General features: G+C 38.9%; 1 protein-coding gene across 1 annotated transcript; it reads right to left on the bottom strand.

Moving 5' to 3' along the window:
* Positions 1-1,632: 1,632 nt before the first annotated feature.
* Positions 1,633-6,160, bottom strand: LOC110912398 (triose phosphate/phosphate translocator, non-green plastid, chloroplastic). The gene is made up of 9 exons (XM_022157095.2): positions 5,697-6,160; positions 4,516-4,638; positions 4,283-4,435; positions 4,113-4,198; positions 3,138-3,222; positions 2,918-3,037; positions 2,385-2,453; positions 2,142-2,271; positions 1,633-2,025 (listed from the first exon to the last, which is right to left on the bottom strand). The coding sequence occupies exons 1-9, from the start codon at positions 6,087-6,089 to the stop codon at positions 1,955-1,957; spliced, it is 1,230 nt and encodes a 409-aa protein (XP_022012787.1). The 5' UTR covers positions 6,090-6,160; the 3' UTR covers positions 1,633-1,954.
* Positions 6,161-14,250: the final 8,090 nt, after the last annotated feature.

Here is a 14,250-nt window from a genome sequence, read left to right as displayed (position 1 = left end):
AGGCGGTGATTGAGTGCTTGAAAGGCCCCCATGCGCAAGACTTTTTGACTGTTATCCCAAACGAGGGGCTAGGGCAATGCATGTCGGCTGTTGAGTATAGGGCTATCCTCAAATACCGGCTGATGATCCCTATGTATCCAGAAGACGAAACCTTCCCAATCTGCCGTAAAGCCTGCATGGATAAATACGGGGAGCATGCTGTTCATTGTAAGGAGCTCCCTGGTTTCAAATATCGGCATGACTGGGTGAGAGATGTTTTGGGGGACATCTTGAGGAGAGCGAGGATTTCTGCGAAGAAGGAGGCCCCTGTGAATTTCCTTACAGACCCCATGGAAGGGAGATCTACACTGAGACCAGCGGATCTGCTCGTCTTTGGCTGGGCAGGAGGGAAACATGCTTGTGTGGATCTCACAGGAGTCTCCCCCTTAGTTGGTTTAAGGGAAAGCGGGTTTGTAGCAGGACAAGCTATAAGGAAAGCAGAATCAAAAAAGGTGGATAAACACGCTAAAGCATGTGCTGATAACCAACATGCATTTGTCCCCTTCGCCTTCGACACCTTTGGCTCCCTAGCTCCAGAAGCTATCCGTTTGTTGACTAGGGTCCAAAAGGTTGTCCATAACAGTTGCTCATCAACAGGGGGGGTAGGGGTTTGTCTTTAATAGGCTAGGGTTTGCTATTCAGAAAAGGGTAGCGGCGCAGCTTGTTGCTCGCTTACCTGCGCTATTGATGTAAAGTGCACTTATTTTTAATAAAAACACCTAGATAAACCAAAAAAAAAAAGGATGCTTAAAATTATAAGAATATTTTTATATCTTTTTTACAGAAGTTTGGATTTAGAAAGCATATAAATATACATTAATTTTGTATAAAAGTTAACATTAAATATACACATTTAAAATACTTAAAATTTCGTACTTACAAACGTTATACCATTATCTTTCTACTTCAAACTCTCGTACCTTAATGCGAGTTTTAAGAGAAGAGTATAGATGTAACAAATGTGAAAATAGGTGTACTTGATATTATGTTATTTACTAGAAAGTATGATATTCAAGTTTTGAATAGATATATGAAGTTACATCATATTCTAAACCAAACCCATTAAAAACTATCAAATCCCTTTGGGTCAGTTACAAGCTATTCTAAACCAAACCCATTAAAAACTATCAAATCCCTTTGGTTCAGTTACAAGCTAATGGAGCGAATAGAAACTGGTTTTGTCTGAACTAGACAAGATCGATGAAAACCGAAACAAAGTTAATCAAAACCAATGACAAACCACCTAAAATAGGCAACATTTTGTTGGTCGAAGCGGTTTTTGAGTTCAAACCGGCCAGTTGCCATCTTAAAACTATGCTTTGGATAGACTTTTTTTTTTTCTTAAACTTCCATTTCTTTTTCTTAACATTATTTGTCACAATATCCAGTTTCATTTACTATCTCAATTTGTGGGTACCATTTCCAAGCATCAGAAGGATTTTTGGACCGAAGAGGAAGACATAATATTAATCGAAACCCATGCATGGGTCGGAAACAAATGGTCAGAAATAGCAAAGAAGTTGCCCGGTCGAATCGAGAACTCCATCAAGAACCATTGGAATGCAACGATAAGGAGACAAGACACCACGCGAAAATGTCAATCTAAATGGCCAAAACCGAGCCTTATACATATATACACTTCATTATCTAAAGAAATAATGAGAACTGTCATAAGTCTCTAATGACTTGATCAAGGATCCTTGATATGAAGTATAGATACATATACTGCATAAAAATTGTACACTGTGCTTTAATATCGACTCTATTACCGAAGCGTATCCAACGATGATTGTAAGGGTGTGCAAAAACGGGTCTGAACCTATAAACATCAATGAACTGAGAGTTCAAAAAACACGATTCCCGGTTCATAATATATTCATATATTAGGTATCGATTCCATCCAGTCCAGACTGATTTATGTTGTTTTGGGTTTGATGCGTTTCACCTGCGAGTATAGGAATACTCCAGCAAGGGCAATTCCAGTGCCTGAATAAGATGAATTAAAAAATTTATAAAAAATAAAAAGGTCGAATTTGAATTTAATTGAAAGAGGGGTATCATGGTAAATGATTGTAATGACATGACAAGAGATGTTTATTTACCTATGGAGTTAGTAAGCGAGATGGGTGTACGGAAGAAGAAGATAGAGGCTACGATTACCACCACGCGCTTCACACAGTTGCCCACACTATGTGTAACTGGAGATACTCTTTGCAGTATCATATAAGCAATCTGTGTAATAAACATGTTAGCATTTACACGGGTCAAAACAGGTCATCTTTGTTCGCATAGGACTTTAAGCTCAATATAGAGATTTGTAAACACAAGAAATCGCGTATAAATACCTGCTGATATGCATGAAAGCAGATTGAAGCGAGTAGAGATCTTATGAACACTTGTTTGATGTTTAAGCCCTGAAAATATAAAGATGAGAATCAGTGGTCAGATAAACACTTAACATAATTACTTAATCAGAATAACGAGGTGGCAATCTTCTTGATTCTCGACCCGTTTCATTATGAACGGATCAAGCAATCCGAGTCTGTGTTTTATTTCTAATGAGTCAAATTTACAAAATTGGCTAAAAAGGGAATGACACAGGTAGAAAGCCGTCCAAACTTAATTTTTAATGCATACAACCTCCTAAACCATTTATTCAAAACAATTTAATCGTCATTGTAATAGCATTGTTTACATAATCATAATTTAGGATTTAACTATTTATAAAGATCAAATAAAGGACAAAGGTGACTCAACATGCAGCCCGTTGCGACCCATGCTAAAATGTGTTTTAACAACCACCTTTTTAGGCAGCAGCTTCTAACTAAACATAGTTATAAAACTAATAAATTCAAATCTTGTATAGATTAATACTCACAGCGGATTGCAGGTATGCAGGGGTAAATTTGACTCCTTCCACTAGCAATGCAACAGGGGTGAACAAGAAGAAAGACATGATTGTTATAATTGAGAATAGAGTAATGTTGTCCAACGATTCCTGTAAAATATGAATCTTAGTTAACTCTTATTTTTTACATTTAACAATATCATAACAAAAAATGCAATGCTAAATAAAAATAGTTTTTAACCAATGTTACCTCTTTCTTAACCATGAGCTTCTTGCTCAGGACATTACGTGACTGATTCGCCAAATTCGATGCCATTGCGCTCCAAAAGCCAGGCCTATTACCAGAATGAAAACTTAAGATAGTTTCGGTAGTTACTTAATACTACATGTGGTAATTTTGACCCGTTTACTTTTTAATGGGTCAATTTGGGTTACGGTTTATCTCCGATTGGTCAAATAAAAAAGTAGGTTGAACGGGTTGAAAGTTGCACAAAGGGTAACTTTAAAGGTTAACAGCCTGATAAATCATTTCAATTTATAAAAATGAGTAAAATGCCATTTTCGTCCCTGAGGTTTGGCAAGCTTTGCGACTTCCGTCCAAAGATTTATTTTTCCGCATCTGGATCCAAAAGGTTTAAAATTTTGACATTTTCGTCCAGCTCATTAACTACATCCTTTTTTTCTACGTTAAATCAGGGGTATTTCCGTCTTTTCTGTTAACTTAAATGGCAATTCCGTCTTTTTCGGGGGTATTCGGTCGTTTTACATAAAGTGAAAAAGACCGAATTGCCCTTTAAGTTAGCAAAAAAGACGGAAATACCCCTGACTTAACAGAGAAAAATGGATGGAGTTAACAAGCCAGATGAAAATGAGAAGATTTCAAACCCTTTGGATCCAGATGCGGAAAAACAAACCTTTGGACGAAAGTCGCAAAACTGGCCAAACCTCAGGGACGAAACGGCATTTTACTCTAAAAAATTGATTATTATTGCAATAACATAGTTTCTGACTTTCTGTAATCATATTTGAACCATTAGCTATTTATTAAGCAAACAAAATATGTTTGTGGTTCAACCTGACCCAACTGGAACTTTGCCTACACATACTAAAAAGATTTTGTTGTAACACGTTACACAACCCGTCCATTTTGCCAGCTGTAACTAAAATTAAAAGACACCATTGGGAAAAAAACAAAAGGCGTCAAATTTCAACTTTCGGTTCTCACCAATTGAAAGAGACCTCGGTCAATGATGCAAGTATCACTCCACCAACGATTGGTACAAGCGAACTCAATACCCATGCTGTCGGGATCTGTTCAGTCAACACCGTTAAACATGTATTTTGATGTAAAAAAATATACAAGAATGCATAGAAGTAGAATAATAGTAAACAAACCTCTCCTAGAAACATTGTAGATAGTACAACTGTAAAAAACGGTTCCATTGCCTTGATCGTGTGAGTAAACGAAACAGAAACTTTGCCGAGACTCATGTTGGTCGTAAGATTACCTAACGTATGCATAACAGCCAATGGAAGGATTGCTAAAAGCTGCCAAAATGTAATCAAGTTAGCTTCAAGAAATATACAAATATGCAATCGATGCATCAATTTGATCAGTTTCTTCGTACCTGTCCGCGACTGATATTTGGCCATTTATGAAGATTTAAAGCCCATGACATAAATATAATGAATGTCCCAACAACAAGCTGAACTGCAGTCATCGTTACTGGATTTGGGAAAACTTCTAGAACCTGAAAAACATTAATCAAGATGAACCGCCTTTATTATTCTGACCAAATTATTTAAGAAAACTCAGTATTAATTTACAGAACTTTGAGGATAAAAAGATTTTATTAGTCATGAAAACAGCTGATAATCAATGTACATTAATTACATCAATGGTTGGATTACACAGCCATTAGAACAACAATATGAATCTATAAATCAGCCTATAATCTTTTTTCATTTTATCTATTAAATCCAATGAAACAGTAATACAACAATTTGAATAAAATCACGTGTCAATGATCAACTGGAGAGACCAATCAAGGATAATATTCTATTCACTTTCATTTTTTTTTTTCATTTAATTAATCAAATTACAACTTTCAGTTTGTTTACACCACTTCACTCTTCATCCTGTGGGTCCATAATCACCAAAATTAAGTCTTCAACCTAACTTTGCCTGAATATATAATAATAATCACCAAAACATTTTGCAGTTCAGGTCATGACAAAAAAAAATCACATGAACTGATTCCACATAATAACTCCAAAATTTATAAAAATACATACACGATTCTATATTTGTATACAAATAGACACATGATTGAGCAACTGATTGTATAACTATAAACAATATCATTTCAATTTTCAAATGTAATCTACACATCAAAAAAACCTATAGAAACAATCAAACAAATACACGATTCTATACAAGTAGTCACACGATGATCACACACACAAGTTGAGGAATAACAAATTGATTGCATCAACAATATCATTCCATATGTAATCCATACATCGATTACACACCTATAGAGACAAATACATGATTCTATAATACAAGTAACTGGCTGCATCAATAATATCATCTCACATGTAATCTATACATCGAAATTTCAACTCAAATACATCGAAAAAAACTATAGAAACAAATACACGATGATCACACACAACTTGAGGAACAAGAAACTGGCAGCATCAACAAGATCATTTCACATGTAATCTATACATCGATCAAAACATCAAATACCTAATTTAACCTACATAAACAGACAGCTTCAATAAAACAAGAAAACGAACTCACCTGCTTATTATAAATGTTGAAATAGATATTAAACAGGTACCAGAGGCCAAACAACACTCCAAGCACCAACAGCTCCGTCATTTTCGCCTTCTCCGCCGCCGCCACGGCGTCATTTTCGCCGGAACTTTCAGGATTCAACGTCGCTTTCACTGCGTAACCGTCGCGTGATCTGTGGTCGATAATATGTAACGGATTGGAAATCGAAAGGCTAGGGTTTTGTGATGAGTATGAATAACAGATTGAAGGTGTTAAATGAGTGTTTGAGTTGAAATTGATCGATGAATTGGAAGGATATGGTGATGAAGCATGAGTGAGTGGGTGAAACGACGTGTGATGAGGTCGTTTTGGAAGTGGAAGTGACGTGGAAGGGTGAATGTGAAGCAGTTTCGCCATTGAAGAGAGGTTGTTGGTGGAGGAAGAAGAAGAGCGTGGAAAGGAGGGAAAACAAGTCTGATTTGTGGTGTTCTTCTACTATTTAATAGGGTTTATTGTTTAGAATCTCAATATAATTTATATTTTTTTTTATTCAATATAAGAATAATAATATACCTTAGAATATAATCATATTTGTTTAGAATCTCTATATACTTTGGATATAGAAAAACCCGCTCAGTTCAAGGATCGAACTAGCGCTCACAGCCTACTCGATTAGTTTTCCATCATCACCAGGTGACGCCAAAACTAAATGATGGGGTAGGAATCGAACTAGGTTACTTGAAACAATAGGTCTTTCCTTACCACTTCACCACCGATTTTACTGTTTTGATATTGTGTCTTATAACTGTCTCATACTCATAGGGTATGTGTTACTCATCACCTATTGAGTTTATAATATACGAAAGATATCATGTATACCGTTTATGGTATTATGTTATGTACTAAAAAAACTACTTGGGATGCTCATTACCCGATATGTGATATTAAACTCAGCTAAAAGACTGGCTTGAAATATTTAATACTTAATACAATTAAGTAATTTTTAATAATATCAAGTTTATTCGCCTTTAAATTTTATCTTTATTATTTTTCTTTGTTTTATTACGTGGTATTTATATTTTAAAAGTCAATTTATGAATATAGAACAAGTATGAGTCCAGAGACATAATATAGGATTGACCGTGGGTTGGTGGAATGGCTCTTCAACGTTTTTGTTTTTGTTGTATGGATGCATCTATATTTTATTATTATTATTATTATTATTATTATTATTATTATTATTATTATTATTATTATTATTATTATTATTATTTTATTTTCATATTTCTTTTGTAACTCCCATCCTTTTCAAGTTATTTTGTTTACTTGAATTGTGTTTTTAGAATCTAAAACTTTTAAAACCGGAATCGAAAACCGAACTTCATATTGACATTATTGATATTAGAGCATTAACATCTATTCCATCACATTTTCAACCTAAATTATACTAAAAAATACTATATTTTCTCTCAGTTTTTCAATTAAATAATATGTTTTATACATTTGACATTACATTTTCTCTCTACTCCACTGACAACCACTTAAAAAATATATTAAATGTTTTATACATTTAACATTACATTTTCTCTCTACTCCACTGACAACCACTTAAAAAATATATTAAAAAATTATAGAGGTGAACAGTGTCCCCCCAAATATACAGATAAACAGTAACATTTTCTCTTTCCTCCACTCACAACCACTTTTTATACTCTTTATATTATAAAAACTCTATACACATAATTTGATGGCATGAATGTGAATGCTCTTAGACTATGGTGTGGTTCCCTTTCCCCCACCTTTCTGAACCCCTTCCCTTCACCCATCAAAGGGTGTGGTGCCCCAATCAGCACCATCAAATAATCTTAAGAAAGAGAGAGAGAAGCAAGCAGAGATAGAGAGAGAGAGAAGCATTTCAGGGAGGACCAACCCTGATTGCACCGACGGGGGAGGGGGTTCCCCGACGGGAAGGGATGCCACCTTACCACCCCGAACCCTTCCCCGACACCACACCCCATGGTCTTATATATAATTTAAATTCAGGTATTCATGTTTAATCGGGTTGAGATCATAAAGTCGATTTGATTATTCGAGAACCAAATTCGAATTTTGGTTTGTTCAAGCCTGGTTCAAATAATGAATCATTTCAGTTGGTTGTATGTAGAAAATGAAACAAACGTAGAGCATTAAACAAAACTACCAACTTTTTTATGAAGTTTATAAAGAACTATTATGTTAAACTAGTTATATTTGCCGCCCGCGTGTTGCGGCGGGACCCAATGACTACAAAAGGCGTGTCAGCAACGGCAAACAGATACCGAATATCAAAACATAAATAAAATGACATGGTAAGGATAGTCACTCCGTCATAAAAAAACGATTTTAAATAACCTAATATATAATAATAGAACTCACACGCCCTACACGTTGGAAATTCGGTTGTTTTCAGTTCAGTTATTACGGTGCTAACACGTTAAAATATGGATGAGCTCGGTACCGGTAATGGCAGTGAAAGTACCGATCCAGAAAATCATCGAAATTAGGTACCGGCATCGAAAATGCTCGGTACAATACGGTATGGTATTTGAAGGTAGAAATCAATAAATACAGGTATGGTGCTAGACCGGTGTCGAACCGAAAGTAACGATTCTGAAAACGCCAAAAGGTGGGTACCAAATTGGTACCGAAAATGATTTGGTATAGTAAATTTGGTACCGATACGATACCGGTTCGTTTACAGGATTTGATGCGATTTGCTCATCAATATTCTAAATATTCAAGTTAATTTTACATGCTACAATTCATTCATTACAGAAAAAGACAAAAAAGAAAGCAAAATAAGTTGTTGTGTATATAAAACCTCATTCAAACGAAATACAGTTTACTTACTGTGTGTATGAAAAGTAATCTAAACGGTGCAATTACTTGCATTGATGCGTTGCTACAGGATTTGATGAGCTCGTTACCAACCGGTACCGAAAATACTGGTACCGAAATCCCCAAAAGTGGGTACCGGTACCCAATATACCTAGTATGGCACGGTTCGGTACAGGTCGGTATTGGTACGGCACCGGTATTTGAGGGTAAAAACCGGTGAATACCTGTGCGGAACCGGTACCAAAAATACATCGATTTGGTAAATTTGAGACCGGTACCTATACCCAATACCATTTGCTACTTGCATTGCTGCGTTGCTACAAGATTTGATGAGCTCGTTACCAACCGGTACCGCAAATACTAGTACCGAAATCCCCAAAAGTGGGCACCGGTACCGAATATACCTAGTATGGCACGGTTCGGTATTAGTACAACACCGGTATTTGAGGGTAAAAACCGGTGAATACCTGTGCGGAACCGGTACCAAAAATACACCAGTTTGATAAATTTGAGACCGGTACCTATACCAAATATCATTTGCTCATCTCTTAATCTAATTCTAATATTAATTTAATAATCTAATTGTAATATATTAAGTTAATAATAAATCAATGGTAATATTAATTGAATAATAAATATACTGTTCATTCTGTTTATTTTTTATCATATATGAATTGTAATATATTAAGTTAATAATAAATCAATGGTAATATTAATTGAATAATAAATATACTGTTCATTCTCTTTATTTTTTATCATATATGAATATGAATATAAATATACCATTAGAATATTATTTATTAATCATTATAATAAACATGTGGCTAATAAAGATGGACCTTTTCTATATGCATGAAATGTAATTTATGGCGTAGTTGGTTTGGACCATTTAGTAATGGTTGTCTAGTTGATGTGGTTGCTTTGGACCACCTAATCACTAAGAATGTTCAATTTGGTATATTAGATTAGTTTTAGTTTTATTTTATAAGGTATGAATCTAAATTACTATAAGTTATTCACTTTCTGAGTTTGGGTTGGAGTTGAGTCACCAACTCGTTATATTTAATTGCATATTACATAAATAATTAATATATTAAATGTGATCACAAACTCGTAAAAAAATTATTTTCTGCTTTTCTAATTATAGTACTTTACAATATTGTTAGTATTTTTTTAAACAAATGTGGATCACTTACATATCACCGAAGTATGACAGACCACTGGAGTATCATAGTATCACCAGCGGAACGTATCATAGTATCACCAGCGGAACCACCTGATTAGCATATTCATCTTCATAGGCAGGGGCGGACCCATACTATGTGGGTCGGGGTCCTGAGATCCCAATGTTTTTTAAAAAGTAAGTAGAAACGGTATGTGTTGAAACAGTGATTATCACAAGGATAATCAAGGGGGTTGTTTCGTCCAATGGGTTCAACCTCTTCTTTTACTCGTATTGATAGCTCGAAATCTGCAAAACAGTAAACACCGTTAGTCTCGTTAAGAGGGGGGAAGGGGATTTTCCTTCTTAACCAGGCTCCGGCGTGAGAATAAGTACTGTTCCGAGAGGAAATAAACAGTGTGTGTATAGAGTGAGTAAGGAGAGTAAAGATCCTGAACCTGAATGATGAAGGGTCCTATTTATAGCCGGAGGGTGAAGAAGGAAGGAGCAGCTGTGCCAGCTGTGAGCGCGTGCCAGCTGTCCGACCAAGGGGAATATCCTCTTGGTCTGCTCTGTCATGGCAGGTGTAGTGGTACACGTGGCGTTCTTGCATTCGCCTGCGCTGGATACCTCGTACCGGTACTGTCAGTGCTGCTCCCTGAATTGTTGCAGGCCTATGTGGCATTCTGCTAGTGGTGACACGTGTTGTCCTTTATGTCGGATGGAGCATCTTTGGTGCCAACTGTGAATCATCCAGAAGTTTCTAGAAGCTTCTGGAGTGTTTCGTTAACGTGGATGCCTTGTGTGCATAAAAGTGGTGTGGTCCCTGCCATGTAGGCAGGGAATTGGGACCATACCTCTTCAAGTCCTCCCAGTCCAGTGTGCCTTCTAGTTGAGTTGATCGTCTAGGAGGGATTCTGGACTTATGAGAGTTGTGGGTTCTGTGCATCGCGTAGAGTTTGGTACATGTAAAATGGACCAAAATGGGCGCGTTGCGTGTAGATGTTGTCTTTTTTTGAAAGAAGTGAGCCAAATGGACGCATCGCGAATGAGTTTTGGCCTTTTGAAAAAAGTGAGCCAAATGGACGCGTGGCGCATGGGTTTTGGTCCTTTTGAAAAAGGTGAGCCAAATGGACGCATGGCGCATGGGTTTTGGCCCTTTTGAAAAAAGTGAGCCAAATGGACGCATGGCGCATGGGTTTTGGCATTTTGAAAAAGGTGAGTCAAATGGACGCATGGCGCATGGGTTTTGGCCCTTTTGAAAAAAGTGAGCCAAATGGACGCATGGCGCATGGGTTTTGGCCCTTTGAAAAAGGTGAGCTAAATGGACGCATGGCGCATGGGTTTTGGCCTTTGATGTTTCCTTCTGGTGGAAGTTTGGTGGTTATGGGGAAGTGTTTGGTGTGACCATCTGACATCCCTGTCTTATCGGAGGTGAACAGTTGCTTTTGCAGTGACTTTCTGTCACGTCAGCCGATTTTGTCGCCCATGCTTCCCGAAAAAAGAGACGACGTCTTCTCTCTCCTCTGACGTGGCAGTCATCTATTGGGTGCTTTTTCTGTGCCCTGCCGTTCCACTACCCATCGCATTAAATGCGATGGGTATAAATAAAAGGCGGTTACCCTTTCTCCTTTACATTTTCAAATCTCAAGTGTGATTTTCTTTCTATCTTCTCCCCTTGTTCGCCGTTTCTCTATATTTTCTTGAGTTTAGGTTTTCTTACTTCTTTGTATTCACTATGTCTGAGAGGAATCCTTCCCAGAAGAAGAGAAAACATAGAGGTAGAGCCCCTCCTGGTCCGGATCAGGCTGTTATTAACTGGAAGGAGGATGAGTTTCAGAACCTGGTGAGGGGGATGAACTTCCGTCCTGAGTGGGGGGCTCAGTATCCTCCTCCTGGATCTACTGCTTTGGATGCTCCTCCGGGCTATATCACCTTATATGTAGCGTTTTTCCGGGAGGGTAGTTTCCGATTACCGATAACGAAGTTTACTGCTGTTGTGTTAAGGGGTTATGGACTTCATATTTCTCAAATAAATGCGATTGGGCTTCCACGCATTACCCACTTTGAGTATGTTTGTAGGGCTTATCGTCTTGAGCCTACTTTCGAAATGCTCAACGTTTTTTACAGCGTTACATACACCAGTGGTTTTTATTCTTTTCAAGCGAGAACGGGTGTTGCTCCGGTGTGCTCTGTGCCGTTAAAGAGCCTTCATGACTGGAAACAGAAGTTCTTTTACATCCGCCGTGGTGTGATTCCCATAGAGATGCCCTACAGACATATGAGTCAAGGGATTCCGAAGGTGGATTATATGCAAGACTATGCTGCTCAGGACTGGTATAAAAGGATAACTTCTAAGGCGACTGCCATTTCTCAGCTGGATGAGATGGCTTTAGTTGGGGCCGGGATGAGTTTGTTGTGGGTGCCCAAACATCCACTGGGTCAACCTGTGTACAGCCATCAGGGTAAATGTATGTTTCTTCCTTGAGTTTGTTTTTGATTTATTTTCCTTTAGGTTTAGTATATTTTGATGTGTTCCCTCATCTTGTTGCTCCGTTGCAGTTGGTTACAGCTTGCTAAACGTCTTGGATCCGAAGACAGCTGGTACCATGGTTGAGGCTATTCAAGCGGATGGGAACCCGACGTGGTTAGACCAGATCCGGGGTCGTTTTTTGCATCCGTCAGATGAGAGCTTGAATAGATATGTCGCCGAAGTTCTAGGTGAAGATGTTTTGAATGACCCTCTCGTTGCGGGTCGCGAAGAAGTCATTGTTCTTTCAAGTGAAAGTTCTGGTCAAAACTTTGAAGATCTAACCTCTCGTTGCGCGCGTGCAGGTACCGTGCACGGTGATGTTACTGAACCTGTGCACGAGGTTGTTGGTGACGACGATGATGTAGAGGTGCCGGTTGATCCTTCTGCTCAGTTGGAGTCGAGGAAAAAGGCGAGAACTGATAGGTCTGGGAGGAGAGAGAAGAAGCCTGAGAGTAAAGGTGCTGGTTCTTCTCGTAAGCGACCCTCTACTCATCCTTGTCTAGGTTATGTGGTAGTTTCTGATACGTTGTCTGACTTAGGGGTTGGTGAAAAGAGTCAACAGTCGGATCCTGATGACAGTGCTACCTTATCTGAGCACATGAAGAAAAAAGCTCTCGATGATCACAAACGTCGACTTGATGAGCAGGCTGCTGCTGTTTTTGCTGCCAAGAAGGCGAAGCTTCAAAAGGAGGCCCCCCAGCGCCCTCGGAGTCTGAGATTGATTTGGGCGTGTTTAGTGGGGGTCGTGGGAACCTTTTGGAGGAGATATTTGCTGCCTCTGCTCCTCCAACTGGTAAGTAGCTTCTAGTTGTGCATTGTAGTGTTTTTCCTTCTTGGTTTTTTTTTTTTGTTGTTTTCTCGGAGTTGTTCTTGATTCATGTTTTATGATAGCAGTCAAGATTGGGAAGAAACCTCGAGCGGTAGATATTTCTCAGATTACTCCACCTACTTCTCCTCCGTCGAGGACAGTTGGTTTGACCCCTCCTCGTGGTGGTGTTGAGGTGAACGTGGAAGGTGGTGAAGGGTTTGCCGAAGGTATGTTTGAAGTAGGTGATGCTGCTGGAGGTGATGGCGGAGGTGATGGTGGAGGTGACAGGGGAAAAGGTGTTGAAGTGCAGATGGAGTCTAGTGAGACCACCCCACAACAAACCATCTACACTAAACGTCCTCCTGGTGGGGGTGGAGCTACTTCCGGCGTTGTCCGGAGTCCGCACTTTGAGCGTAATCCTGATGATTCCTGGGGTAACCCAGCCTGCGACGATTTGCCCCACGCCCCCCGTTGGAGCCTTACTCAGGGCTCTCAGATGGATGATGTTAAGAATTGTCATGAGTTTTTCTCATTGTCTCTTCCGCATGCTGAGAGGATGTTTCAGAAGAATCGTAACCGCTTTGCCCTTATGGACGATCATGTTAGTGCTGGGGTTCATTTCTTTGCCACCTCGCAAGAAATTCTTCGCGAGTGGCGGTCGATGGGAGATGAGACTCTTGCGTTTGAGGAGGCGAAGAAGTCGTTTGCTGAAGAGAGGGAAAAGTTTAATGCTGAGAAGAAGGGTTTGCAGTGGAGGGTTGCTGAAGTCGAGCGGAAGCTTGAAGAGCAGAAACAGTTAAATGAGCAAAAACAGAAAGATTGGGAGTCTGCGTGTGTGCGTACGAATTTGGAGATGCAATCGCAGCGTGATGCCATCGTGCGGTTATCTGGTGAGAAGACGGCCCTTGCTGAAGAGGCGCAGCAGGCGCGTGTTGCTGCTGAGAAAAAGGAGAAGGAGTATGTTGCTCGGATTGACAAGCTGGAGCTTCTTGCTCAGGAGAAAGCTACTGAGTGTGAGACTGCTCAGGGCTTGCTTACTGAGAAAACGGCTGAGTGCCAAGCTTCCGAGCTTCTTGCTGAGGAGGCCTCAGCTGACAGCAGGTGGTTGCTTTCACGTGGTGTGCCTTTGGTAATGTTCTTTGTTTGCCTTATTTTCTCTTTTCTTTTTGCTTTTGCCTTTTTATTTTTATTTCCTCTA

This window comes from Helianthus annuus, chromosome 2, assembly GCF_002127325.2.
Source record: "Helianthus annuus cultivar XRQ/B chromosome 2, HanXRQr2.0-SUNRISE, whole genome shotgun sequence".
NCBI classification, from domain to species: domain Eukaryota; kingdom Viridiplantae; phylum Streptophyta; class Magnoliopsida; order Asterales; family Asteraceae; genus Helianthus; species Helianthus annuus.
The sequence above is the reverse complement of the archived record's forward strand: the minus strand, read 5'-3'. Positions and strand labels throughout refer to the sequence as shown.